At 45.8% G+C, this 27,344-nt stretch overlaps 3 protein-coding genes across 5 annotated transcripts in view; 2 read left to right on the plus strand and 1 right to left on the minus strand.

Moving 5' to 3' along the window:
* Window positions 1–377: 377 nt before the first annotated feature.
* mtrfr (mitochondrial translation release factor in rescue) lies at window positions 378–2,175 on the minus strand. The gene is made up of 3 exons (XM_007907809.2): window positions 2,112–2,175; window positions 1,158–1,461; window positions 378–851 (listed from the first exon to the last, which is right to left on the minus strand). Exons 2-3 carry the CDS (start codon window positions 1,437–1,439, stop codon window positions 621–623), a joined length of 513 nt encoding a protein of 170 aa, XP_007906000.1. The 5' UTR covers window positions 1,440–1,461; window positions 2,112–2,175; the 3' UTR covers window positions 378–620.
* A 110-nt stretch (window positions 2,176–2,285) lies between these two features.
* On the plus strand, window positions 2,286–16,723 carry LOC103188015 (M-phase phosphoprotein 9). Of its 3 annotated transcripts, none has more exons than XM_007907814.2 (24): window positions 2,286–2,419; window positions 3,482–3,679; window positions 4,253–4,391; window positions 5,454–5,543; window positions 5,953–6,527; window positions 6,819–6,945; window positions 7,385–7,475; window positions 7,581–7,693; window positions 8,158–8,283; window positions 8,698–9,182; window positions 10,254–10,412; window positions 11,028–11,115; window positions 11,349–11,564; window positions 11,816–11,863; window positions 12,055–12,119; window positions 12,370–12,474; window positions 12,791–12,967; window positions 13,295–13,470; window positions 13,816–13,989; window positions 14,099–14,219; window positions 14,438–14,541; window positions 14,985–15,244; window positions 15,639–15,707; window positions 16,203–16,723. In XM_007907814.2, the coding sequence occupies exons 2-24, from the start codon at window positions 3,546–3,548 to the stop codon at window positions 16,302–16,304; spliced, it is 3,744 nt and encodes a 1,247-aa protein (XP_007906005.1). In that variant the 5' UTR covers window positions 2,286–2,419; window positions 3,482–3,545; the 3' UTR covers window positions 16,305–16,723. The 3 variants fall into 3 exon arrangements, with proteins under 3 accessions (XP_007906005.1, XP_007906007.1, XP_007906006.1); XM_007907815.1 differs by lacking the exon at window positions 2,286–2,419 and adding an exon at window positions 2,566–2,630; XM_007907816.2 differs by lacking the exon at window positions 10,254–10,412.
* A 1,707-nt stretch (window positions 16,724–18,430) lies between these two features.
* The window catches only part of LOC103188016 (membrane-associated phosphatidylinositol transfer protein 2), a 54,272-nt gene continuing 45,358 nt past the window's right edge, over window positions 18,431–27,344 (plus strand). Inside the window, exons 1-2 of the mRNA XM_042337372.1 lie at window positions 18,431–18,513; window positions 24,480–24,661. The gene's annotated coding sequence lies outside the window, so the exon portion shown is untranslated. The remainder of the gene's footprint in view (window positions 18,514–24,479; window positions 24,662–27,344) is intronic.

Consider the following 27,344-nt stretch of genomic DNA (forward strand, 5'->3'; position numbering starts at 1 on the left):
TCACCTACTCCTGGAAATTCCGGGTATATTGTTGGAATGGATTGTGCACTCTCTCCCTCTCCCTGGAGGGACGCACGCTGCTTACCTAATTCCGGAAATTGTTAGGAAAGATTGGCAAGAGCCAAGGCTTGACCCCAGAGTGTGCCTTGAGATAACTGCTGGAATCTAACCAGCTAAAACTACATAGCTTGTCATTGATATTGCTGTCCAGCAGGCCTTCCCACTGCTTGTTCAGATAGGACCACCCTACCCATTGGGGCTTTGGGTCATCTTCACTGTACAAATGGAGCCACTGAAGGCCGTTAACCTGAACATGTATCACCTTCAGTCAGATGTCAAATTGTCATCTCTCTGCCATTTTAAATGTACACAATGTATAAATAACGTGAAGAATATGGAATGCCTGGTTAGCTTGAAATGTGTTTGTACCCATTTACAATATTGTGGGGAATTGTTATCACTTGACCTTTCTACACACTACCAAAAGCAAGTCATTCAACAATTAATAATAATTCTTGCATTTGAATTAGCCCCTTATCACATCTTCCGAGTCTCAAAGCCCTTCATAGAATATACTATAAAGTGAATTGACTGTATTTTGTGAGGGGAACAGATTATGACTAGTCACGATCTTGTTTTCCTGAAGATTCTCTTAAAAGTTCTTCTTTAAATAGTTTTTTTCTCTCTAATCCCTCTCTGGCTTTTCTTCTCTTCTCGTGCTTTCTCCACTCTCCCGCTCGCTTCTGTTTCAGGATCTCACCACTTTCCCCCCTGTAATGCACGTCCAGTTTTTCCTGCAGAATGCCTCTGGCTATTTTCCGATTTTGTTCCACAGATCGGGTTTGATGGCACTGAAACAAGAATTAGACAGAGTAGAGGAACAGCAGAGCTGCCAGCGACAGAAACACTATTAATCTAAAATAAAAACTCTTTATAAAGGTGGGACTTGGGAGCTGCAAAGGAGCATTTCTTTGTTATATAACTAACCACTTATGCAACAGAAAGAACTTTTTACAGCTCGCATAAAGGTTAAATTGACATGTAATTTTGGAACAAATCTACAATGCGTTTCATTATTCGGTGCTACTTTAATGCAAGCAGCCTTACACCAACCAAATGTAAGGTGCCAGTTACATCATCACTAGTGCTAAAGTTACCTTCACTACAATTCCGGATGGAATGTGCTTTAACACTACACAGTTACTGGTTTTGTTGGTTGCTTGTCCTCCAGGCCCACTTCCTCGGACAAACTGCTCCTGCAAGTCCTCCTCTACCACGGCAGGCAGGTGCACAGCATCCTTCTTCCCAGCATCGGGCACCAGCGAGGTGAGCTCTATCTTCAGAAACTGGTTTTCCAGACGGGGGTTCCACCGCCCCACAGAGCGCGTCTGCGCTTTCGTTAAGGACCGCACGAAAATGCACAGGACAGAGGAAGCCATTGGTGGCGGAGTCTTAACTTTCCTGCAAAATAATAATAATCCTTACGTTTGGTACAGCGGTGGTGAGGGCGGGGGGGGGGGGGGGAGGACGTCCCGAAGCGTTACACGGGATTATACTGCTAAGTGTAGTGACTGCGTCTTTGTGGGCGGCGATATTGCAGACAGCTCAAAGGTACCCGGAGCAACTTCTTGCAAGACCCTCCGTGAAGCGGAAACGCACGAGGGTTAACGGTGAGATGCTCCGGCTTTGCGACCTTTAGAAAACGGGCCGCGCCCACGGGCCCCCGGTGCATTTGAGCCGCCGTCGGCGCGTGAGAATTTTAAGCGGTTGCCGTTTTTTTTTCCCGCGCCGCGGCGCATTCTGCGAAGCGCCCCGAGACGTCTCGGACACAGCGAATGGAGGCGCTCTTGTCGATTGCGAGGGGTGGTGGTGGTGGTGGTGATTATTATTATTAATAATAATAATAAAAGAAAAAGGGGAGGAAAGGTCAGGGACTGATTTAAAGGGGCCCCTCAGCCCAGCGCCGCCCCTCCTCTAAATACCACCCAAAACACGGCGCAAAGTGTCTCTCTCTCTCTCTCTCTGTAACATAAAGTCCACAGTTGGCCTTTAGGGCCATCTTTGGAGCGTGAGTGAGGGGAAGAAGGAGGCGCTCTCTCTGTCTCTCTCACCCGCTCAGGCCTCAGGCCCAGCCAGTGCGCCTGCGCACACAGCCCTCTCTCTCCCCACCCCCGCCCGCCCAACCGCCCGGACACGCCCCCCTTGTCCACAACCAGCCAATGGGCGCGCACGTCCCGGACCGCACGCGCGGCGCCATTCGAAATCCGACGTCAACGGCTGCGGTGAGGCGACGCGCGAGCCATCGAGAGTCCGCTCCCGTCTGTCCGTCCCGTCCGTCCGCGCGCGTGTGCGTGCGTGTGTGTGTGTGTGTGAGTAACGGCTAACCTCTCGGGGTGGCGCACACGTTACAGGCCTAACGGTAATTTTTTTTTTAACCGGACAGTACCGGGGGGAGAGTGATTTCATTGTGAAATTCGTGAGGGCGGAGGGGGTGCGGGGGGGGGGGGGGTTTACGCGGCGGCGACTGAGGAGGAGGAGGAGGAGGGGGCAAACATGTTTACCGCCGCGGCCCTGAGTCAAGTTGACAGCTCGGCGATGGCGGGTGATTGACAGTTGAGCCGACCACTCAGGTGACCGCGCTGACCCCCCGCCCCCGCCCCCCGCAAGCCGCAGCTGACCAATGGGGGGGCGGGCGGGGAGGAGAAAGGGGGCGGTGCTGCACCTGACCCAAATGATGGAGAGGGGGGGGTGGGGGGGGGGGGTGTGTGCAGGGCAATCTCACCTTGTAATAATAATAATAATATAATAATAATCCTTGCACTTGATACAGCGCCTCACCACCTCGTTGAGACGTCTCGAAGCGCTCCACGGGGTGGGCCGTAAAGCCGCAGCGACCCGTCTTTTGTCCCGAGGGCGAAACCCGGCGGCCGATTGTCCGGGGTCGGATGGCGGGCGAAGAAGCCCCGTCGTCGTCCGCCCGCGCTCGCTGTTTTATGAACCGTGGGGGGGGTGGAGGCGCGGCCCGCTCCGCTCTTGGCTTCTGTTGAGCAGAGTGCCCACGGGATCGTCCGCATTGTTCGCTTTACCAATTCCACCCGCACAGTGGGTGCGTTGGCGGGCAAGCAACGGGGACCTCTCTTAAGAGTATGCGCGTGTGCGTTTGGGGAGAGTCTTTCGTGTCTCACTAACTCGTCCCTTAACGTGAAAATCACGCAAGCAAGCGTGATTTCAGTTTACTTCGGAAATGCAGTAGGCTTAAAGTTACGCTTGAAATGTTATGCACCGTGCATTGTTGTCTGTTTGGAAGACATGCACGTTCATGGCTCGTTTTATACAATGTGCTTTGCATACACTGTTACTAAATAGGCCACTGTATCTGTCCTATTTTCAATAATTCAGATGTTATTTAATTGGAGATTGTCTATAGGAGACGGGATTGAGATTTAACTATCTTCAAATGATCTTTCTGTTCTCCTGGTAGATGGCTTCAGAATTTGACGCTGAACAACGCCGTGGTAGATGACCATATTCATCACTACGCTGCCATGGGGGACTCTGATTCCGAGTCAGTGCGAACTGCTAAAGAATTATCCAATAATTCACCAAAGTCTGCAGCTCATAAAAAAGTTGAATATAATTCCACTGGACAACGCACAGATAACGCACCATTTGCAAGCAGGTAATGGCTGAAAATGTAATCAAGAATGAGTTCAGAATAGATTGCCCAACTTGGTTCTGATCATAGAATCATAGAGTCTTACAGCACTTGGCCCATTGTACCTGTAACGACTCTTTGAAAGAGCTATCCAACTAGTCTCACTCCCCCACTTTTACCCGATCGCTGCAAATTTGATGAGTCAACTCTGAAAGTGTCTTTGTGACTCCATTTTTCGAAATCAAGGGAGCAGCTGAGGTACATTGATGGGAATGAAGAGAAAGAGAGCTTTAGTCCCTGTCTAACCTCACTATCCCCTGAGTTCTTTTGAGTGAGATTGCCAAATGAATGGCAATATTGTGTGAGGCCATACCAACCATGTTAACAAAAGTAGAAGTCGCTGGGAACGCTCAGCAGATCAGACAGCATCTATGGAGAAAGGAAATTGAGTCAAGGTTTCGGGTCCACGGCCCTTCGTCAGAACCATGCCAGGCTTGCTCTCGTCTGTAACCAGTAGCAAAATCCCCTGCAGCAAATGCATTTGAAATATCTTGTTATATCTAATATTCCTAAGGTGTTCTATTCCCCCCCAACTAGGAGTTGCTCCCCTTTACATGCCAATCTAAGGAAAAATTTGCTGTCGATTAATCCCAGTTCTCTGGAAACCTTGACTGCTTTAATGCAAGAGATTCAGAACACGAGTGGGGCAGAACCAGAGGTGCTGAAGAACTGTGAGGTTAGTTACCCGTTTTGGTTTGGGAAATTTAAGGTAATTTAATTAATGATTTGGTGGGTAAAAAGTGCGGTGAAGATACTGAGCCACAGGAACCAGAAAGATTGCTGATGGTGTACATTTGGGCGTTATATAAATGTAATTTTGTTGTTGTTGTTGGTTGTAATGAATGCTGATTATTTGGGGATCGCAGTGGGGGCACCTTTGTTTTCCCTCTTTAAGATTAAATAACAAACTATTTTTAGTTCTGCTAGCTAGCGAGTCCATCATATGAGGTATGTTTGCGCCTGCACCGTTCGTGCTTGCGTCCCTTGTGTCTGACTCGAGGTAGTGTGTTGGCAGAGGCTAGAATAGTGTGAGTTTCCTATGAGATGGGAGAATGTGCCCAGCTCTGGTAAATGTGCCTTGCAGCTGGGTTACAATTATTATCTAAATTGGATTATTGAGTTCTATGCAATGTTTCTGTGTCCTCCCGATGTGAAAGGCGCTATACAATTGTAATTTTGTTGTTGTTGTTGTCTTGTGTTCTGGGACCCTTCCCTGAGGGACTCTATATAAATGCAAGTTGTTGTTGTCTATTCTTGCTTTCTAAGATTACAAGTGATCCGTGATATTGTTAAAAGGGATAATGTTCCCTCTCAAACCGTCAACTGAACATTATAAATTATTGCAGCAACAGAAGCAATTGCTAGAAATGTCTACGGTGGGTTATGAGTTGGAGTCCACTTTCCTCTTAATGAAAGTAAAGGGATCCCCTCTTCTGAGGCCTGTTTTTTTTAAAAATGGTTTCTGAGTGGTTACTGTAGAGATGTTTTGTGAAACTGGCTTTGCTGTGTGGAATTTTTATCAGTGGGTTATGTCTTCAGTTCCTTTTGGCTCCTAATATGTTGTTTTTTTTGCCTATAAATAGGGAAAATGACTTGTGCCGTTAAATACTTGGAATGATTGTGTTTGTTTTAATAAATGTTACCATATGAAATTGTGGGAGCTTCGGATATAGCATATGAAAGAGCTTTGGATATAGCAGTAAGTTACGGACATGTCTGTCTCTGTGTGGGTTGATAGGCTCGGTGGCTGCAGCTCTTTAAATTGGTGGAGAAGCAATACCAAGAGCAGATCTTGTCTCAGCAGGACCAATATCAATGTCAGATCCAAGTAAGTAGATAATACATTCACAGGAAAGCTTACTGTACACCTTAGCTGAATATTATACTCCTTATGGTGAGGTCTGTTATAATATTAGTGATTCTGTTATCACCCAATGCTGAAAGCGTGCCAGCAGCTCCCTCTTAATTCACAGGTGCCTGAACTTTTGCATGCTAACTTAATCGCTGACATTATCCAGGAAAGATTAGTTGTTGTTGCTGCAATGCACTTTTTTTTGGTGGGTGGTAAAACATGGATGGTGTTTCTTTTCCTTAATTACTGCACAAATTTATTCTGTGTGATTTAGATCTTGTGCTATTTCTTATGTCTAAAATATTTTAATTATGTGGTGTGGCTTTGCTTATAATTACAATAGCCATCTCACAATAAATTTATTTTATATTCTTCTTCTTCCCAGCTTATCCAAGATGAAATCAAAGCATTGGTTCAGTTACAAAATGATAGCGGCAGCGCACGCTGCACAGCCAGATCATCTGGCTTTTCAAAATCTGCCAATGATTCCCCTGCATCAGGGGCTGTCAATGGCCACCGTTCCCGATGTCTGGAATGTGAAAGGGAATCTAACCACTGTGAAGCAGAGAAATGGCTGCTGGCTGCCGGTCCATGCAGACACGAGGGGAAGGAATTGACGAATCACACACTCACAAGTGGGTACGGGACGGTTTCATTTTCCACTGATTCCAGTTTTCAGCCAGGTGTCGCGGATCAGAACAGATTGATTGCCGAGAACAATAAATTGACTGTGAATGAAAGAGATTCAATTCAACATAATCCGTTCAGTTTTTCTAGTGCTAATGAAAATAGTTCGGGATCATTTATGTTGTTCCATGAAGACGAGCCACCATTTACATTCAAACCACGTAACGCATCAATTCAACAATTAAAGGCCAACGATGAACGTAAAACAAAATCTACTTCGGAAAGTGCAGCAAATGCAGAAAACCTCCCTGCAGAGCAGAACAGGACTGTTAGGTATGTACAAAGGTCACACAAACTGTGATTGCGGTATCAATGGGCTCATTTTACTTTACATCTGCATGCTCATATCTGAATGTAATTGTCTTTGTCTATTTAGAAATCACCAGAATCTGTCTATTTTTTAAGTCAAAAGTCTCCACAAGGGTGTGCGGGGATATAACTAATAACATCTGTATAGGATAGCTTTGTGTATCCATGTGCCCTTGAGTTAATGATCCCAAAGGTCACAGACCATTCCACCTGGTCTGCAACCGTTTGATGGTGTCATGTGGATTTCTCTTCCAGTTTGACGTCTTGGGCACAGAAGGTGAAACAGAAGAATCGGAAGGCAGAATCTCTAACTGGATGTCTAGCAGACAAAATGCAGCCACAGGGATCTATACAGCTACCAGAGAGCGTAATGCCACAAGATGTATGTGTTTTGTCATTGTCTGAAGTAAACAAAGTTTGTTCCACAATGCTACACTGATTAACCCATCTTCCCATCTGCCACTTTAGAGGCTTCCATTTGGATATTGTCATTTTAAGCTGTTACTACACAACAGCTTTTAAAAGCTGTGTAACTATATATTTAGTTGTTATGGCTATATGCAAACATTAGAGTAATTTCCATTTAAGATCAATAAATTTGATCTTAAATGGACTTTCCTTAGTCTTTTGAAGAGGAAACATCTTCACTGCTCTCACCTGTTACTAAGCTGTGGGACGTCCTCCCGACGTGAAAGGCGCTAAACAAATTTAATTTGTTGTTGTAGATATATGTCGATGCAAAATTCCTTGCGTTCGTATAAATTTCACGATTCTTTCTGTTTAATAATGGATTTTTAGTTCAATATTTCACTGTATTTCAGGTTCACCCAGCATCGGTAAGCTCATCCCAATGTTCCTTCTACCTCAGCAGACCTTCCAGTAGTCCAAACTCTTTGGTGTCTAATGTATCAGGTAGGTTTGATCCAAAGAATTTAAATGTCTTCATCCCAGCAATCCAGGAAACTTGTTAGATTTTTTTTATTTGCACGGAGTGAAAGTTTATCTTTTTATCTTCAGGGCTAACGTATTGGAGGTTGGATGAAGGGGAGCTGTATCGCTCTTTACCCAAGAATAAGAAGTCTGACCTCGCTGATCTCTTTTCGCCCTCTAAAGGCATTAAAGATGATCAGGTATGTGAGAGATACATCACTCAGTCAAATGTTTGTTTTAAATAGTTCTGTGAGAAGCTTTATGAAGAATCTTTGTACCTTTTAGAATTGTTTTGTGTAAACCAACCACTTAGGCAACATGTTTGGCTATTCTGCTTTTGTTACTGTTGTTTACTTTTAATTTAAAATGGTACTTATTTGATTTCTACTTTTCTTTTTCCAATCTTTGTCATTCATAATTAAATCGATACGTTACTGAGAATGAGGTGGGGAGTGAAGTGGATAGGCAGAGGTAGCAGATGAGATCTGTTGCCATGGGGGTATGGATGACCAAGGGGTCAATGTAGTAATCCAGCTACAAAACCATAATGGGGATTAGCTTTCTATCTTTTTAAAAACTGATTAAGAAAATGAAAATTGTTAGAAATGGTACAATGCTAATGACAACCTTCAAATGTCCTACCAAAATAAACCTTCATTTTCAGTCTCGTACAGACTCCCGATGGCAGGCTCCTTCATTGAAGGAGATTTATCAGACGAGGCAGAAGGATGTAAAGGGGATACCGGGCCGCCAGTCTGTTTCTCCACGTCCACATCAGTCTTCCCCAGAGGTAAGCTATACCAAGGCTGACATGCTTTCAAATGGCTCTTTACATGGATGAGACTGGCTGTTGTCTGTGAAGGACAGTGTGTAGTGAATGGACTCGTGAGTGTTTGGCTTTGGAATGCAGTGTAAGTTCTAGCTCTTATACTGGAGCTGACACAGGTCTTGCTGGAGGCTGAGATCTCCTTGTAGTGCCATCTAGCGGCGCTTTTCGAGAATTTACAAAGTTGGGTTTGTGCTGCGGCTTATGTTTGGTGTGAAGAACCTGGGTATTAGTTGCGTAATAAGGAGCTTTTCCCACTGAGCAATTGAATCCTTTCATGAAAAATGTTGAAGCCCACTGTAGAAATGTAAAGGCAGCATTCTTATAGCATTTATTTTACTGCTTTAAAAACTAATTTCTCATTTCCCTCTACATCAGGTATTAACACTTGATCCTACTCTACATATGAAGCCGTCTGCAGGGTTTCCTCCGCATTGCCATTTCAATCCGCAAATGGCCGTTTCAGAATTAGGTTCCAGGACTTCTGTTAGTCCAGACTCTATGATGGAAACAGCCTCACAAAATCACTTTGATCCCAATTCTGATTTGTGTGTCGATGGCACTGCATCTCCGTATTCAAGCAGCTCGTCCAAATTTTCCCAGCAAAAATCTCCGTCACCTTTACAAAGCTGGAAACTCCATCTAACTTCACAGCCTTTATCTGATAACAGTCAACGTGCCGTCTCCTTAAAGCAAGTCAGCAAGGCAAGTTCATCTCTTGAGCAAGGGGAGGAGAGCAGTTCAACACTGACTCCACCGTCTGTGTCCTGCATTGGGCAGTCAGGGATTTGCAATAATCATAGTGGATCACTGGAGCACAGTGCCTCTGTGTCGTCACTGGAAGATCCCATCGCACTATCCATGTAAGTGATTTGTTGCAGGAAATTATGAATTTCTAAAACTAATTGTGTTCTGGGTTATTGCAGAGAGTGGCAAAATTGACTCGAATCTGACCTTGTTTTATCTTTGAATATTTTCTGTGGTCGGCAGTTGAAAAATCCTGCAGTTGAACATGTCGTCTCTCTTCGATGTGTTGTGATTGGTATGGAGCCCGGCAGAAAGAGGAATGGAATCAGCATTCCACCACTCTGTGCGTACTGCTGTCGTTGTCATTGTTCCAAAGAAGAATTCCAGCCGAATTTTAATTTGCATTGAATGAGCATTTCTCTTTCTCTTCCTCCCCACCCAGTTATATATTAATTGCTGTGGCCATTTAAAGCAAAGCTATTAGTCAGAATGTGTAACTGCACCGGTGTTACTTTGACTTTGAGTTGAACGTAGCAAGACGCTTTGCAGTAACTTTGTATTTACTCAGGGTTCCAAATAACAAGTGAAGATACACTTCTGAATGGTAGCGTTGCTAAATGTTCGATCATTTAATACGATCCAGAAAACGTTGCTCCGCTGGTTAATAGATGTTGAGTTTCAGCTAGTGTTACTTAGTTCACTGGAAAAGATTAATAACTCATGGAATTTCCTGCTAAACATATGGATTCAGGGAATTTACTTGCTTTCCGGGGGAAATGAGTAAAATTTCTTGCAGCTCAGTTGCTGCTGCACAATATCTCCTGCACTTTCCACTTATAATTCTTCTTTTCTTTCATCTGTTTCTTCTGCCTTGCTACTTCCTTACTGTCTTCCTTGAGCTTGGGGGGGGGCAGTATATTTTGGCTGCAGTTTTTCTCCATGGCTGGTTCTGCGCAGAAAGTTTTAGCAGATGGGCATGTTTTACTGGCAGAATATTTTCTCCTCACAATTGTTTACTATTAAAGATAAGCGCTTATATGTTTGTTGAACCCGGGGCCTTGATGCTATAGACAAGCACGCTATTGTAGAATTTTGAGTTTGGATATAAATTTATGAGTCAGATTTGTTTATTGTGCATAGTTAGCTACAATGCTGAGTATTGTTTTGGATTGAAATTTTATTTCCAGTGCTCGACTAAACCTGCGTGAGAAACATGCGCGCCATGTGGCCGACATTCGAGCCTACTACGAGGCCGAAATCAACAGCCTTAAGCAACAATTGGAAACCGTAAATGGATCCTTTACATTAATTGAAGCTGAAAAGAAACATCAGAATCTTTTAGCAAGGTGATTTTATTTCCCTCCTGTTTTTCTTGCACTTCGCCTTTTTGATGCTTATGTTTTGTTTGTATCAGAAGACTTTCCTCACTTAGAATTAGTATTTGAAATAGACATTGAAATCCGTCAAAGCAGCACAGATTAGTTTGGCGCTGATCAAGGGCTCATTTGGTCATGGGACACTAACAATCACACTATGCTGCAAAGGTATTTATTGAATGGATTGTTAGCTTCATATCTATTAGCCGTTCTCTCATTGTTGATGGTTTTCCACGAGACGATAAAGGAATTTGGTTACATCACAATGTGAGATTGCGCACTCAGACACCGGAATTCCAAGAACCAAGTGTAAACATCACTATTCGCAGCGATGCTGTCCTTGGGTAACTTGTTTTTAAATAACTGGAATAGAAATCTGCCATTTCTGATTCTTTCTGAGATTGCAGATTCTTCTCAGATACTGTCGAATGGTTTAGTGAATGTCATTGGTGTAAAATGTTATTCCACGTGGTTTCAGAAACGTGGAAGTTATAAGTAACAATGACGTTTTCAAGGAAGAATAACGTCTTGTAAACCCTCCCCAGTAATATGGCATCTGCAAAAACTTCTGTTGTGAATTTTCAGATGTGAACAACTAGAAAGAGCTTTAACTGAAGCTGGGAGCCATATCCGAGCCCTGGAGAACAAGAACCACTTGATGGAAATGCAGTTGGTGGGTAGATGTGCTTGACCAAAGGAAACTATTATTACCTTTAGCAGGTAACTTAAACCCAGCATCAGTTTGAGGTAACAGGGGTAATTGCTTAGAAAGTATTTACAGAGGGAATATAGAACCTTTAGGAAACATAATGAGATTTCAACATACCCAGAGATGCCTATAGTACAGTTTACTTATACATTTCCATGTCCTGTTATTTTCTTTCAATGGCTGTGTCTTTTGGTTAGGGTGATTGGCCAGGACGCTACGATGCAGTTAGTACTGCAGCACAGGCTTTACAGCAACGACTTGAGGAAATGCGAAAAGGCAACAAGGAGAAAGACAACACCATCAATAAGCTGAATGCCAGGCTTAAAGACCTAGAACAAGCATTTCAGAAAGCCTACAAACACTCTGATAATAAGGAGGCCAGAATGAAACAAGAGCACAAAATGTTACAAGATGTAAGTTGTCTGTGACTCTACACCACAAGCTTGTCTGGTACTGATTGGCAGTGAGGCCTATTTACTAACTAACTATATTCTGTACAAGAATGGCCAAGCAGTGGGAGATGTCATTGGGTTGATATTAATGTGGTCGTCCTGCTTTGTATATTATTCTGCAATCCCATGCCTCTAGCTTTAGACATCAGATTGTGCAATTTTGGGTCTTGATTTTTCTGATGAAAAGTGAATATTGACTTGTTTCGTTACAGTTGCTTGTTGAATACGAGTCACTTGGAAAAGAGCACGAGCGAGTAAAGGTAATACATATTCCGTTTCAGGGATTAGAAAGAGCAATATGAAACTCATCATTTATTGCAATAAACCCTAATATTACTGTGAATCTAATTACTGTGAACCAGGAAAGGCTAGTTTTAATGTGAACATTTGCAATTGATGTTCTTGTTTAACATTGTCAGTAATTATGTTTTACTGCCTTCTCCTTGAACAGGAAACTCTAAATATCACAGAGGACAAGCTCTTTGATGCAAACTCTCAGATATCCGATCTTAAAAGGTTAGATTTCTTAGATACTCCACTAAGTTTGTTGGGAAGCAAGTGCATTAACTCATAAAATAATTGCTTTTCCCATTATTATATATAAAAATCGGGGCAATATTGATGTATGGAAAACACAGCTCTGAATAGCATTAAGCAATGTGCAACACAAGTTGTGTTTGAAGAGCAAGTTGTGACTTGTAGTTTAGCAGAGTTACTTCCCAGTTCTGAGGATACATCTCTCTCTCTCTCTCTCTCTCTGTTTCAGGGTGGTTTCAAAGCTTGAGGCTCAAATTAGACAAGTAGACCACGAGAGAAACTATATGAAGGGTCGCTCTGGGGCAGATGGCTGTTCACGGACATCAAGCAACAGGTAAATACAGATTTTTTTGTCCAAAGAGATTCTAAATGAATCTTGTTTATGGATCAGATATGGTGTTGTTGCTATCACTTCTGTGCTGTCGTCCACAAATGATCTTTTACGTTCAGGGTGTTTAAAGTGCTGGTGAGCAGGCATTTTGCACTGTGAATGTTTTATAACAAGATTGACTTTGTTTTGTGCTGAACTAAAACACAGAAATCTAGCTAATAAGGAGATGGAATAATTGATGTGGTCAGGCCATAATTATTTATAAGCTTCAGAAAATGGAGGCTGTCCCCTGACTTGCTGTGTTTTGTTCCCAATCCAGTGTTTTCCATCACCCTGAAGCACATCATTCTCCTCCACAAACTCCTGCTGAAAACATGGTTGCCAGGCGCAAGTGGCTGACTCCAGGCTCTGACTATTCCTTCTTCACAGGACAACCCCTGGAGAGCAGTAGCGAGGCTGGGAACAAGCTTGAAGAGAGCCACCTACACCCCAGAAGGTCAGCCTAGCATTTCACGTTTACAATTGATGTTCCTGTGTTTGACACTACTCGTTGATTGTACATTTTCTTCCATTGATAAACCAGCAGTTAGAGATGATGAAATATTTATAGAGGGACCAATAACTGGGAGTTTCAGGAAGCAGCCACCTGTTTACTGATTAAAGTATCTTCCCAGTTTGTTGTTCTAGTTACTGAACATATTATACTTTACAGTGTTAGTTTGCAGACACCCAATTGGAAAGTAATTGTATGAGTGGTTGGAAAAACAGAATGGTTATTACTAAGGTCACCGGCTGACTTGTGTATCCTCCCGGTTTGGCCCAGGTACCACTCTCCTCCAGAGAAGGATCCTCCTTGCAGTGGACAAAGTCTATCAAATGACAAGGATGAACAACTCACTCCCATTCTGAGGGCATTAAGAAAGATGGACGCGAGAAAAGCTGAGAACCGGGGAATCCAAGCACTGGTGAATGAGACCCCTGAAGGGGGGGATGGCACAGGTAAGGCACACCTGTCGCATAGATTCATGTTGGTGACCTAACGCACACAACTTATCAGCCATCTAACCATCCCTAAACCGTTTAAACTTCAGTCTGACAATGATGCATGACTTGAGTTGCAGTGGTCAGCACAGTTTAATATTATATAATTTGAGATTTTTGGGGCGTTGACTAACAGCAGGGTTCTAGAAAAATGCTCTTACTTCAGTTAAATCTTTGTAAAACCCAATCCACTAAAGATTTAGCAGTGCTACTGTATGATGTATATTGCATCGATGAATTAAATATCTATATTTTTCTGTAAAGTTCTCATTCATTGTGTTCCTTGTGTATCTTTTTNGACAGCAAGCCTGAATCGCAAGCAAACTGTCGGGTTTGTAGATTATCCGTACAGCAGAGGCCAGACTGCGGGGAGCTATAAGGAGAGAACCAGATCCAAAAACAGCAGCTCACCCCCAGGTCAGAGATCATCATCTCTGCCTCCTTCAAGCAGAAAGTCAACACCCACGTCCACACCAAGTAGGAATGCTTCTGTGGATCCTCTTGAATTGTTTGGTTCAAATAAAAAAAAATTGGTATAACTATAATTCAGTCAGCAGTGAACTTTTACATCTTATTTTACCAACAGCTAAAAGAAACACTTTGTTGACACCTTTGTCTGCAAAATCCAGCCCCAAGCGCTGTCCCAAAGAAAACTTGTCACCTGGGTTAAACCACCTTCTTGGCAAAGAGGAGAACACACAGACCAGGTAATTTGCGCAGAGATAATGTAAACCTATATATAGCCATCTAGCATTTGTTTCTTAAATATAAAGGTGTTTGGAATAGTTTAAGGCTTTCTCACTCAAATTGTTGGCCCTTTGATGGGATTCCTGGATTTGGCAGTTTGTGGTTTGTGACCTCTCACAGAATGAGGGTGATTTTGCTCACTGTAACATCTTTAACTTTGGGATTGGGATTTTTCCAGGTTTGATGTGAATTTGAACGATGTGGAGACTTCATCGCCAGTTCCCTCCCGCAATTCCAGTCCAAGGAAGAGACTTCAATTCTGCCCACTGGAAAATACAGAGGGTAACTAACTAAATACAAACATACTAACTCTGTTCAGTCACTATGTAAACTGGAAACAAGCTATCTATGTGTCTGTGTGTTGTAAAGTCACATCCATTCTCTTCTGTGATTTCAGTGCCTTGGGACATCCTCTCGACGTGAAAGTCTCTTTACAAATGCAATTTTGTTGTTGTGATCTTATCTGATCATGGAGGAGGCTGTGCAGGGGTCCATTGCTAATAGTCACAGAGGGAGCTAAACAGGGGAATGTAAATTCTGGATTTCCAAGTCTATAGTGATTTACTCCTCTCCCTCTAGAGTTACAAAAGGCCTACATGGAATTCACTTTTCATCATGAATTCTAGTATCCTTGTGCATTAAAGCTTTTGTACGAATATGTATATAACATAGCAGTTTGTTAAAAGTACCTGGTTTAGTTTTTCTGTATGTTATCTCTTATCTAGGAAGCCAGAATTCAAGGTTTCATGCTGATGATGGCTTTCAGCCGGACTCTCGCTCGGAATCCATTCTGCACGCAGTGAAGCTGGGGGTTGTTACCAGTCGGGCAGACTGGGAAGATCGGACCACAACCCTTCTTCAGCCAGAGAAACCCAGTTTTGTGCTGCAAACACCATACGCAACTGAACTCACCTATAAAGCTCAATTGGAGACACTGGGGGAAACAGAGAAACTTTTTGATGAACTTACTCAAGAAAAGCAACAGGTGATATTAAAACCCAACCACAAATTTGCATGGGATTTTTGTTTGTAAAACTATATAATAGTTTTGAATTGACTTGAATGAATTAGTTCAGAGTATAATGATGTTACAGAGACCAAGATTGAAAAAAATAACACCGGTAATGCTGGTAATCTAGAAAGATGATTAAGATAATATTTTGGTTGTGATATGATCAAAGCTGATTCTCATGAGGACACACCCAAAACCATAGCCTAGCTCTCTTTCGGTTGCTAATGTGATCTATGTATTCTCTGAGGACAATTCAGCACTTCAAAACGCATAGGTTTGGTCTGCAGAACCTTTTACACATTAACTCTACATCTAACTCCTGATCACCATCTAATTCCTGATCACTATCTTAATTTTTCATCCAAAGATTGAGTCCGCATTGAGTCGTATGCCTGGTTATGGGGGAAGAATGACTCTCCAAGCAAGGCTTGAAAAGGTACAGTGTTAACTAATTCAATGAAATTATAACTTGTTAGTTAAAATACTAGCTTTCCCTCATTTCAAAAAGCTTAGACAGCTGGGCTGAATAATCCTGGGGAGTGATGGTCAAGCACATAAGGGGTGATGTGAACTGTGCTTCAGTGGTGTAGAGATCCCCACTACAGTCATGGGGTTGATTGTGGGAATCCTTTATAGAACATATAACTGAAGTGAAGGACCTTAACTGGTTTGTCCCAATGGACAAGGTGGGGGCAGTTAGTCACATCACCATAAGACAGAGACACTACTTCAAATGAGTGAGTAGTAAACTTATGGAGCAATATCTTGGGATATAGTTTGGGACACGACATGTCAAACGACTGCCAGAAAGGCAAACTAGATGAACCTTGGTCTTCTTTCGCCTAGAAAGTTTTTATGTTATGTTCAACTATGTTTTTACAGAACATTAGTCCTGCATGTATATAGGTTAACATATTTAATGCCCTTCCAGGAAGCTTTGGAAAATCGCTTGGAAAAGATCAACCGAGATTTAGGATCCATCCGTATGACGTTGAAGAGATTTCATATTCTACGGACATCTGCAAATTTGTAAAAACTTTTATCTCATTAGTTATTTTGACCAAATCATCTCTTGCACTAAAATTTTAAATAGTATGCACAATTATCGCTGGCAGAATGCTGGATAATTTTGGATCAACTTAAGATTGAATTATAGCCTTAATATGTATATAGGTCACATTCTTTATGTAAAGTAAAACATTCTGTGCCTTTGTATGGACCATAGCCCATATTTCACAATTACTTTTGTACAATTAAATATTGGAGCCAAGAGTTGTATAAGGTATATTTTAGTAATGTTTAGCGAATGCACATGATGATACTTTTGTAAACTATGGTAACATCTACAATTGGTTACCCTTAACCTGTGTATATAAGTGTTAACCATAGTCTGTCAGGAAATATTTTGCTGTCCTACAGTATTAGTTTTTCAAAGAATTTATATTTTATATTTGGAGTTAAAGTGCTTTTAATTCAACTCTTTTTTTTATTGAATTAAAAAACATCTTTACAGTATGTAGTGCGACAAAGACCATTCCAGTGTTTTTTTTCGTTACAATGCAAGTGCCTCTTACATCACCGAATTCTGGATGTGTGTTGCATATTTATTTACATTGTTCGATAGCTGCAGAACTCTTGTCAATACCACGAGGAAGGGGATTTTAGGGAAATATGTCATTAGCAATAATTCTCAAAGGATTTGATTGAACCTGGAAATACATCAGCCCAAAGCCAGGAGTTTGATTTGACGAGTCACTTGGCGGTCACTACACCTGACAGCATCTCTCAGGCAAAGCATGTTGCGCCTATATTTAGCATTATATCAAATGTAAGTACCATTAAATGGCGGGTCACTTTCGTGCGGGGTGGGCAATAATCCCTTTTTTTAAAAAAAAAATTCGATCACTCAATCCTCCGCTGTTTACGGTGTGGGGCGGGGGGGGGAGGGGGGCGCTGCCGTGCGCAACCGGCCGCCGCACTTTGCCCGCAAAAACCACGGTCGGTCCACTTTACGGCACGGTCTGCGAAGCGCTTTTGAGACGTCTCGACGGCGTGACAAGGCGCCCGTGTCAGTGATATTACTAAGGCCAGGAAGAGTTGAGCAGCTACAGTCAGTGAGTGAGTGAGTGAGTGAGTGAGTGAGTGAGTGAGTGAGTGAGTGAGTGAGTGAGTGTGAGTGAGTGAGTGAGTGAGTGAGTGAGTGAGTGAGTGAGTGAGTGAGTGAGTGAGTGAGTGAGTGAGTGAGTGAGTGAGTGAGTGAGTGAGTGAGTGAGTGAGTGAGTGAGTGAGTGAGTGAGTGAGTGAGTGAGTGAGTGGAGTGAGTGAGTGAGTGAGTGAGTGAGTGAGTGAGTGAGTTAGGTGAGTGAGTGAGTGAGTGAGTGAGTGAGTGAGTGAGTGAGTGAGTGAGTGAGTGAGTGGAGTGAGTGAGTGAGTGAGTGAGTGGAGTGAGTGAGTTGAGTGGAGTGAGTGAGTGAGTGAGTGGAGTGAGTGAGTGAGTGAGTGGAGGAGTGAGTGAGTGAGTGAGTGAGTGAGTGAGGTGAGTGAGTGAGTGAGTGAGTGAGTGAGTGAGTGAGTGAGTGAGTGGAGTGAGTGAGTGGAGTGAGTGAGTGAGTGAGTGAGTGAGTGAGTGAGTGAGTGAGTGAGAGTGAGTGAGTGAGTGAGTGAGTGAGTGAGTGAGTGAGTGAGTGAGTGAGTGAGTGAGTGAGTGAGTGAGTGAGTGAGTGAGTGAGTGAGTGAGTGAGTGAGTGAGTGAGTGAGTGAGTGAGTGAGTGAGTGAGTGAGATGGACGGATGAGTGGATGAAGCGGGCGGGCGAGTGGGTGTCATTGCGGCGCCTGACCTGCGGGTGGCGCTGTGATCCGCTCGGCCGCGGAGCCTGCGGGGGAGGGGGGGGGGGGGGGAGCGGGCGGGACGAGGAAAGGAGAGGGAACCGCCTCATTCCCTCCCTCCCGTCGGTTGGTCGGTCGGTCGGTCGGTCGGAGCGGGCGATGAGTCAAGCGGACCGTCGGCGCTCACACGCGAGGGGCTGGCGGGGCCCGGTCTCGCCGCTGCCGGCGATGCTGTGGTGACTGGGAGGCTCGATACCGGGGGGGGGGGCGGCGGCGGAGCGAGGGCCCAGGCCCCACACACCGGGCGGGGGGGGCGGTGGCGGTGGGGTGGGGGTGGGGGTGGGGGTGTGGGGCAGGTGGAGAAGAGCCCACAGAGGGGCCCCCGGAGCCGCGCTGAGAGTCGAGCTGCGGAAAGGTGAGTTGTGGGGCCCAGAGAGGCCGCGTTGCTAGGATACCGGGGGGGGGGGGGGAATGGGGGGAGGGGTTTGGGGGGGGGGGTGGGGGTCGCTTTGAACCTCACCCCAGGGTCTGGGGCGGGGTGGGGGGGGTCAGCCTCACTCACCAGACTGTGTGCGTGGTGTTGGCCGGTTTGGGCGCGCGACGGCGACGACGGCCACAACTTGCCCGTCCGTGGCGCCCTTCACCGCCGGGGGTCCCGGGGTTACCCCAACGCGCACTCCGGGGAGACCCCCAAACCCCGCCCGCCCTCCCAGCTCGCCCTCCAGCCCACCTGCCCGCCGCGCCCGCCCCTCGCCACCTAACCGTCCGCCCCTCCAGCCCGCCCTCCAACCCACCTGCCCGCCGCCGCCCACCCTCCCGCTCGCCCTCCCACCGCCACCGCCCGCCTCCCCGCCCGACCGCCCTCCAGCCCGCCCGCCCTCCAAGCCTTGGCTCTTGCCAACCTGCGCCTAATACTCTCCGGAATCAGGTCAGCAGGAGGCGTCCTTCCGGAGAGAGAGAGAGAGAGAGAGAGAGAGATAAAGAGCGAGAGCGAGCGAGCGAGAGAGCGAGAGCGCCCGCCTTCCATTCCAACAGTCTTGTCTTTGCCTCCGGGATTTCCACGGTGTAGGTGGAATTCTCTCTCGGTTGGGTTTGAAGACTCCTAAGCCGCGGCGATGGGTTTCCGACGCAGGTGTCGGGACAGCCGGCTGACCGCGCGCGGAAACCCCCCCCCCGGGGTTCCAGCCCCCGCCTCGGGGATTCGGAGCTCGCACGGTCCAGGCTGACGCTACAGTGCGGAGCTGGGGGACAGCTTTACAACAAATTAAGCCTGTGTAGCAATTTGACGATAGCTCCCACGGGGGAAGGCGTGGTATCAAATGCAAAGATTATTATTGTGATATTGAGGGGTTCGGGGGGTGCACTGCTTGGTATGGAGGTTCATGGCGTACTGGTGCAGTAACAGTTCTGAACGACTGGTGCAGTAGAGCTTTGCATCGCACTGATGCTCTCAAGGCTCCCTCCCGCCTGTTGAAAGGTTCAGAATGCAAATTAAAAGATTGGAAGCACTGGTGCATTAAATGGTTTGTGGCGACCAAAAGTGAAGCTGGCAGGAGGGTAGTACATTGCAGAATCAATAGATATTTGATGTAAAGTATGCACAACACTCTTCCCCCCCCCCCCCCCAGTATTGTATTAAAGGGCCAGGGGGGGTAATCATTGTCACGTGGCACAGGAACAACGAGTGTTGAGTTACTGAAAAGGATCTGTGCAATCTCTGCGAGCAATCTCTCCTGGATTTTGTCAGGTCTTGTTTCCAGCGCGTGTCACTTGTTCTGACATTGATTGATACCTTCAGTTGGCGTTAGCACTTTCTTGGGTGTGAACTTGGAATGAAATGACAGCTTCTGCTTGTCTGCTCAGCCCTGGGCTGCCCAACCCAAACCGGACACGAACCGCCCGCCTTAGAAATGCAAGTTGTTGTTGTTACTGAGTAAGAATCGTTAAGATGCGCCATTTGTGCGGCGATGGTAACGGGCTGCTCGCGTGTCAAAAACAAGAAGGAATAAAGTGCCTCCGTCGGGACGAATTTTGATTTGTGTTTTTTTTTGCACCATTTTGCAAGCTACAGCTCCTGTCCCGGAAGCTGGTACAGTAGTTTGTTTTCTGAACGCTGCTCGCGAGTGGTTGTGAATGGCAATCCCCCCCCCCCCCCCCCCGATGTGAAAGGCGCTATACAAATGTAATTTGTCGGTTGTTGTTTAAAATGGGCTGTTTTTTTTTCCCCCATGAGAGGACTTGGGTAAAACCTCATCTGTGTCCTTGCCTCGCTACCTCTCTCTACAGGGAGCAAAAGATGTGCTTTGTTGTTGGTTTATCGTTAAGAGGGTTTGCTCAACGCTGTTGTCTGCAAACTAGTGGCCTCCCTTTTCCACAGACAATTAATTCATCTGCTTTACGTACTGCGGTTGGAGGTGATGTTGAAATGGTGTTGTTTTTAGTGAACAGCAGTAGGTGACGCCTACTGGAAATCACTCAGGAAGCAGCTGTGGGCGTGAGGCCAGCCACTCTCCCATTTGAATACAATAGTTTACATTTATATCAGCTGGATTACCCCCCCCCCCAATCCTGGTCTTATACCCCAGCCCCTCTCGGGTCATCTCTGACCTTTCTGTGCAGTGGGTGTAACATTCAATAGATTCAGTGTCGGGGTGATGAACGGAGAAGTCTCGAAGATGTGAATAGGCGGTATATCAAATGCAAGGATTTTACCAGGTCAATTTTCCTGCCGGTGAATGGGTGTGTGGGTGGGGGAAGATTGTGCCGCTGGATCTATTGTGAGAAGAATTCCTGTACTATTGTACTGCCCGACTGTTGCTAAGGGGTACGTACGTTACACTGCGGGGCCGTTAAGGATGCCTCGCAATACATACAATTGGGAGAAATAGTCACCCGACCTGCTGAGTGAGTAAGTGAGAAAAAAAAGTTTGTTTCCCTCAGCAACTTTATCACATCAAAACATTTTAAAGAGCTTTGCATGCAATTACTGCAAAGTATAGTGACTTTTTTTGTCAGCAAACGTGACAGCATTTTCTGCTCCGCAAGGATCTCAGCACATCACGGCCGTAAACTAAACCAAGACCCTGTCCGTGCTTCCAAAGATCCTGTGTAGCGCTATTTGAAAAGAGAAGGGAGTTTATCTCCCTTGATGTCCTGCCCCACTTTCCCCTCAATAAGGTTGCTTACCGACTTCACGGTGGCTTGCGGGACATTGCTGCCTGCAAATTGACTGTAAAATTCAGTCGTTGGAACTTTACAGAGAACCGAAGCCCTTTGTCGTGACCCGTGTACTGCTGAATGCAAATATTATCAGCGTATTGTAATGCGCTATAAAAAACCGCAAGTATTTTAACACGCTCATCATTCTCGCGTGCGTTTTGAACGAGCTGCTTTGTTTGTCTCTCTCCTCTCTCTCGGGTGGTGTCACATAGTCGGTAGCATGTGCATGTGATTCCTCGAGTGCAGGGAATGTCACCGGCAGTTGATGGAAATGACACTTGCCCTTGCACTAATTTCCCCTGTTCTCCCAGCTGCCTCCAGGTGACCTGTAGTTAACGGCTGCTTGTTGCTCGAGCGGGTGACAGATCACGTTGTTGAGTGGGGACAGAGCTGCAGTGGGGCCTGGTCTGGCGTGAGCTGGAATACGATGTGCGTTGGCGCGGTGAGCAACATCTGAGCTCCGGCCTGCTGCTCCCCGAGCATGTGGGGAGGGTTGGTTTGAAGTTACGGTTTCTCTGTCATGTGAGGGAGTTCTTGGTCAAGGCGAGCTGATAGCTTCTCCAGAAAGAGGGGCAAATGGGAGAGCTTATTGATCACCAGTTACTTACCCCAATGATCCAATTGTAGTCTGATGGTGTTCGTACGTACACACATGCACATTCACGTGCAAATGCACACACTCACGTACGCGCACGCAGACACATATGCATACACATGCACGCACACAGACGCATACACTTTTTCCCCACCTCCCTTTGCTGTAATGGGTTTGGTGGGTTGAATAGCCTCTTCCTCTTCTCATGTCCCCCTCCCCAGGCTAAGTGTCTTGATGGGTTTGTTAAAGTATTGCATTGACGGGACCAGACCCCACGTATGTGGATGATTTGTGGAGTCCTGTAGCTCAGTGGTTAGAGCACTCGCTTTGCAAGTGAGAGACCTGAGTTCAGTTCCAGGCAGAGGGCGAAACCTTGGGCAAGTTTCCTTACTCCACACACAGAGCCTAATAATAATCCCTCCAAAAAACAAAACAATAATAAATCGGTCATTTTCAATCTACGACTGTTTGTGGGGACGCTGCTGTGCGCAATTGGCTGCCGCGTTCGCCCACAAATATACAGTCAATTCACTTTACAGTGTATTCTGTAAAGCGCTTTGAGACGTCGAGAAGACGTGAGAAGCGCTATATCAAATGCAAGGATTATTATTATTATGATGATGGTGTGTTGTAGACCGGAGAGGCTAGTGTGTGTGTGTGTGTGTGTGTGTGTGCCAGCCACGTATGATGGGCAGGAGCTTGTCTGTAGCAGCGTGCTGGCTGTCTCTGCCTCTCAGACCAAGCGCTTGTGTGTAGGCCCCGACTGTCAGGAAATTGCAAACTCCTCCGAGCTAAAATGGCCGTGTTGCGCCTGGGGTACTCTCCGTTGGTCTGTGGTTTCTGGCCACGCTCTGTCGGGTCCTGACTTTAACCATGACGGTGAAGTGACCTTTCACCACAGTCACAATCGCCAGAAACGTATTGTTCTGCCCTCAGAAACCGGTCTAAAAATAAATGGCACATTTTAATGTGTCTGAGAGGATTCACGTTTCCATCAGGCTAAACTGCTGTAGCATCTGTCCCTCAGAGCAGGTGAGTCATACACTGTTGGTTGGTGTATTTTAATGTGTATTTTAAATTACTTATGACATTTAATCTGCAATTCATTGGCTATGATGGATTGTGTTTTTTATTATTTTGAATCGGCCGCTATTTGGCTGATAATTAACCAGAGTTATTGGCTGCCAGCAGCTTCGAAGGCTCCCAGTGAAAGTGTGCCAGTGTTTGCTTTTATTTTGAATTCTTTGGGGTAATAAATCGTGTTTTGCTCATACTCAAATTACTCATAGAGGCGAAGGTCAAAGTCTTAATGATCTAATGGAAGAGCTAAGTGTCTTTTAATGAGCTAATGCGTGCCCTGGCAAACAATATTTTTTCTTAGCTATGTTTTCTTTGTGCGTTTATAATAGTGGGCAAAGTGTGGAGAGAGTGAGGCAGGCTGATAAGAGAGATAGCCCAAGTTGATTGAACTGTGGGCAAAGTCAACAGCAGTCAGACTCTTTGGGGGCAGAGATTGAAGGGAATCTCACCGGTAACTGCACAGTTAAGTTTTCTGTCTCACCCCAGGGACTGTGGCCAACTTTGTGGGACTCGACTGAGCCATGTTAAGTGTGCAATCTCCCTTTGGAACGCCATCCCACAGTCTCTTTGCCTCGTCGCCTCCCTTATCTCTTTCAACGCCCGTCTCAAGAACTTCCTCTTCAACTACGTCTTTGGTCACCCAACTGACCCTGCGCTCCACTGCTCCTAATCCTAACCCCCAGCTCGGATGCAAATCCCTGACATTTCAGCGCTTTGGAACGCTCTCCCAACGTGAAAGCCGCTGTATCAATGTCATTTGTTATTGCTATCAGGAGTGGCAGTGATGGTGGAGATGATAGGCTGTAGCTCACATGTCCAGGCAGTAATTGGGGGGAGGTGAGGGGAGACTGGCTAGGAAGGGGAGCTCAGCGCACTGCTCACTGCTGTCTCCCCACAACAACTCCCAGGTCATGTTTTGCTTCTCTCTCCTTAAAAATGGCTTGGTCTCCCCCAGCACTTGTCACTATCGCTGAAGCTGCTGTGAGGAATGTGAGGGCGTGGACTTGCCTGGCGAGTATTTCAGCTTCGCTCCTGGTGAGGTGGTACCTTGTAATTGTAAGTGAGTGGTGATTTGTAACAACAAATTACATTTACACAGCGCCTTTCACATCGGGAGGACGTCCCAAGGCACTAGACATGTCAGGGATTTGCGCCCGAGTTAGGTGTTGGGATCAGGGGGTAGAGATAGAGCAATGTCTCACAGTCAGACATCAGTCAGGTTGGCTTCCCTGTCATGACGCGCCCTGGCTGTGATTAAACTCTCTGATGCTTTCCTCTCCCTTGAAACCTGGAAGCAATATTCCTTGCAGAAACTAGTTCCAGCCGAACAAGTCACTCTGCACACAACATAGCAAATGGGGTGAAGGTGATTGGTTTTTGTTTAATGTTGTGAACTGACAGCTTTGAACAACGTGTCTGCAGTGGAAGAGGGGGAAAAAAAGCAAAGCTGACTAACTAACAGTGCCTGTCTGGGTTTGTTTCCTCAGCCACGTCCGTACGCACGAGGGAGGAGGGACGTGACATCAGCCGTTGCTGAAGCCTCTCTGACTTCCTCCTTGTGTCCTGGAAGCCAGGCAGCTCTACACGCTGGTAAACTGCAGCTCCATCGTCTCTGTCTGTGCTCTTTCCTGTCAGGGCGGTTGGGCATGATGGCTTACCATCAAGAAAGGTGAGATTACCCATTGCTGTAGGAGCTCAGGAATAATAACATGCCACTTGTGTTCCTTGCACTAGCATTATCTTATCTGTTCGCTTTGTGATTGTGCTGTGAAGAATAATGAAACAGATTAGCTCATTCAGCCTTTTTGCATGGAGCAGGGGGAGGGGAAGCTGGCTGTGTGTGGGGAGAGGTGGGGTGGAGCAGGCTGTGGGGGGTGGGAAGTGGGGAGTGGGCTGGTAGCCGTGGTCAGGGTCCAGTCGCTCTCACACTATTGCTGTTTTCTGACCTTTCTCCCACTGGTTTGTGATGTTACGGCTGTGGCTAACATGTGCCACACAGCCAGGTGAATTTGATCTCTGTTTGAGGCCAGCATGTTTCTCTTCACTCAAAGTAACATTCAGTGCAATTAATATAATAAAGTACCTTAATATTGTTTACTGACTGTTACAGTTAATACATAAAGCCCCGTGTTGTGGTATATAGATGCCTGTCTGGTCAGTATAGCAATGGGCTCTGTGAATATTACAATAATCCTTGCATATGATGTAGCGACTTATCGCATCTCAAAGCGTTTCACAGGATATTCTGTAAAGTGAATCGACTGTATATTTTATGGGCCAAACGCGGCAGCCAATTGGGCACAGCGGCGTCCCACAAACAGCCGTGGATTGAAGTGACCAAATTATTGTTGTTTTTAAAAAAAATATTAAGCAGTGTTTCCAAACTTACAGAGTCCTGGCTTGTTCCTCTCTGAGACGGATTGCACAGGAATGCATTGCACATGTTGTTATAGATGATATCGGTGCGTTTGACAGGACTGAACCTGCGGTTGCTGTTTACTGGGTGTCAGTTGACCTTTAGGGCAGATGGTGCTGGTTATATTTGCATAAACAGCAGCACGGATAATGTTCATCCGTAGAAAAGAGGCTGAGGTAATTTATTTGAAGCAAAGAGAGTTTTATTTTGCTTTGGTGACCGACTTCATACATCCTTTATTTCTTTTTCTGTTCCTGTGCTATCCAGCTCAGGTTTCTGCACGCACACGTAGGCCGCAGTGTAAATCCCCTTTGAGACGTCCTCCCGATGTGAAAGGTGCTTCTGTATGTAAAAGTGTTAGTTGTCTTTCCACAAGGACAGAACTTTTTTTGAAAGAAAATTATTATTAATAATATAATGTCTCAAAGCGCTTCCCAGGATATGCAGCTGAGTGTAGTGACTGTGTGTGTTGCAAGTGAATAAATGGCTGCTTACAGTCGAAGATATACTTTACGACAGGTGCTCTCGCCTGGAATCATTGAACTGTTCTGATTTCCCACCAGATTGTACACTAAAGAAATTAACAAGATCTTGTTATAGAATTTCTAAAGCTTTGTTTACTCACTTGGCGAGGCCTCATTTGTGTATTTATGAGCACTGGGTGTGTGCGTGTCTCTCTGTGTGCGTGTGTCTCTCTGTGTGCGCGCGTGTCTCTGTGTGCGCGCGTGTCTCTCTGTGTGCGCGCGTGTCTCTCTGTGTGCGCGCGTGTGTCTGTGTGTGTGCGCGGGTGTCTCTCTGTGTGCGCGCGTGTCTCTCTGTGTGCGCGGGTGTCTCTCTGTGTGCGCGGGTGTCTCTCTGTGTGCGCGCGTGTCTCTCTGTGTGCGCGCGTGTCTCTCTGCGTGCGTGCGTGTGTCTGTGTGTGTGCGTGTCTCTGTGTGCGTGTGTGTGTGCGCGACACCCCTCAATACGTCTTAGTGCAGTGCTGTATCACACAGCTACTTGCTCTGATTAATATGCTAGAAATAAAGAAATCAAACTGTGTTCGTTTTAAATGTGAATTGCTCAGGCAGGTCGGGGGATTTGGATCAGGATTAGTGATGGCATATTCGCTTGTATAAGTAGGTTCCACACCAGTTGGTAAGTGAGGAACTGGCTCCAGTTCGCACAACCTAATAACACGACATGTGGCTTCTCAGTCACGTCATCCTTCACCAAGTGGTGTCATCTCTAGCTTCCTTCAAGCGGCTAGCTGTGGTAAAGGCATGTGGGACGCAAAGTCACGATGTGGAATTCCTGGTCTTTGCTATGCTCAGCCTGGCCAGCTATCGGGATTATCTTTGGCCTCCGCGCCCGGGTCGGGAGGCGTGGGGTGGGGTGTGGGGCAGCAGCCAGGGTTTTCTGCTCTTGGTTGTTATTCAAAGGCGACCCCTCCTCGCGCCTCCTTCCCTGCTGGAAAGGTGGACGTGGGCATGTGAGTGAGGACAGGCAAGGATTTTTATTATTCTTATTACAGGTTCCTCACCTGGTGACTGTGATTGAGCAGCAGCAACGTGATCTTGTGTGGCTCAGTGTTTCTCCACAATCTCGATGCCAAAGCCTATTCCTCGCTGACGCAGCACTCTTTGTTTTCTGCAGCACAGTAACATCTGTCAGAGTCTCCGCAGAGAGAATGGACTTGCTCAGCGTTTAGTCAACCACCTGACGGCTTTTAATGGTCAGTTATCAATCGATGAGTCACATTAATGGAGCGTTGGTGAGAGGCATCTGGCAAAGCACCAGCGGCAGCCCAGCCGAACCTAGCGTCTGGTAATGGCTTTCTCCACATCGGTGCCAGACAGAGAGAGAGAGAATTCCAATGGTCCAGCATTTGATTTCTTGCCAGTAGATTTGTTTGGTTGTGAGATTTTCTGCCAATGATTCAAGACACGACAGCACT

This window comes from Callorhinchus milii, unplaced genomic scaffold (assembly GCF_018977255.1).
Source record: "Callorhinchus milii isolate IMCB2004 unplaced genomic scaffold, IMCB_Cmil_1.0 Scaffold8, whole genome shotgun sequence".
Taxonomy (NCBI): Eukaryota; Metazoa; Chordata; class Chondrichthyes; order Chimaeriformes; family Callorhinchidae; genus Callorhinchus; species Callorhinchus milii.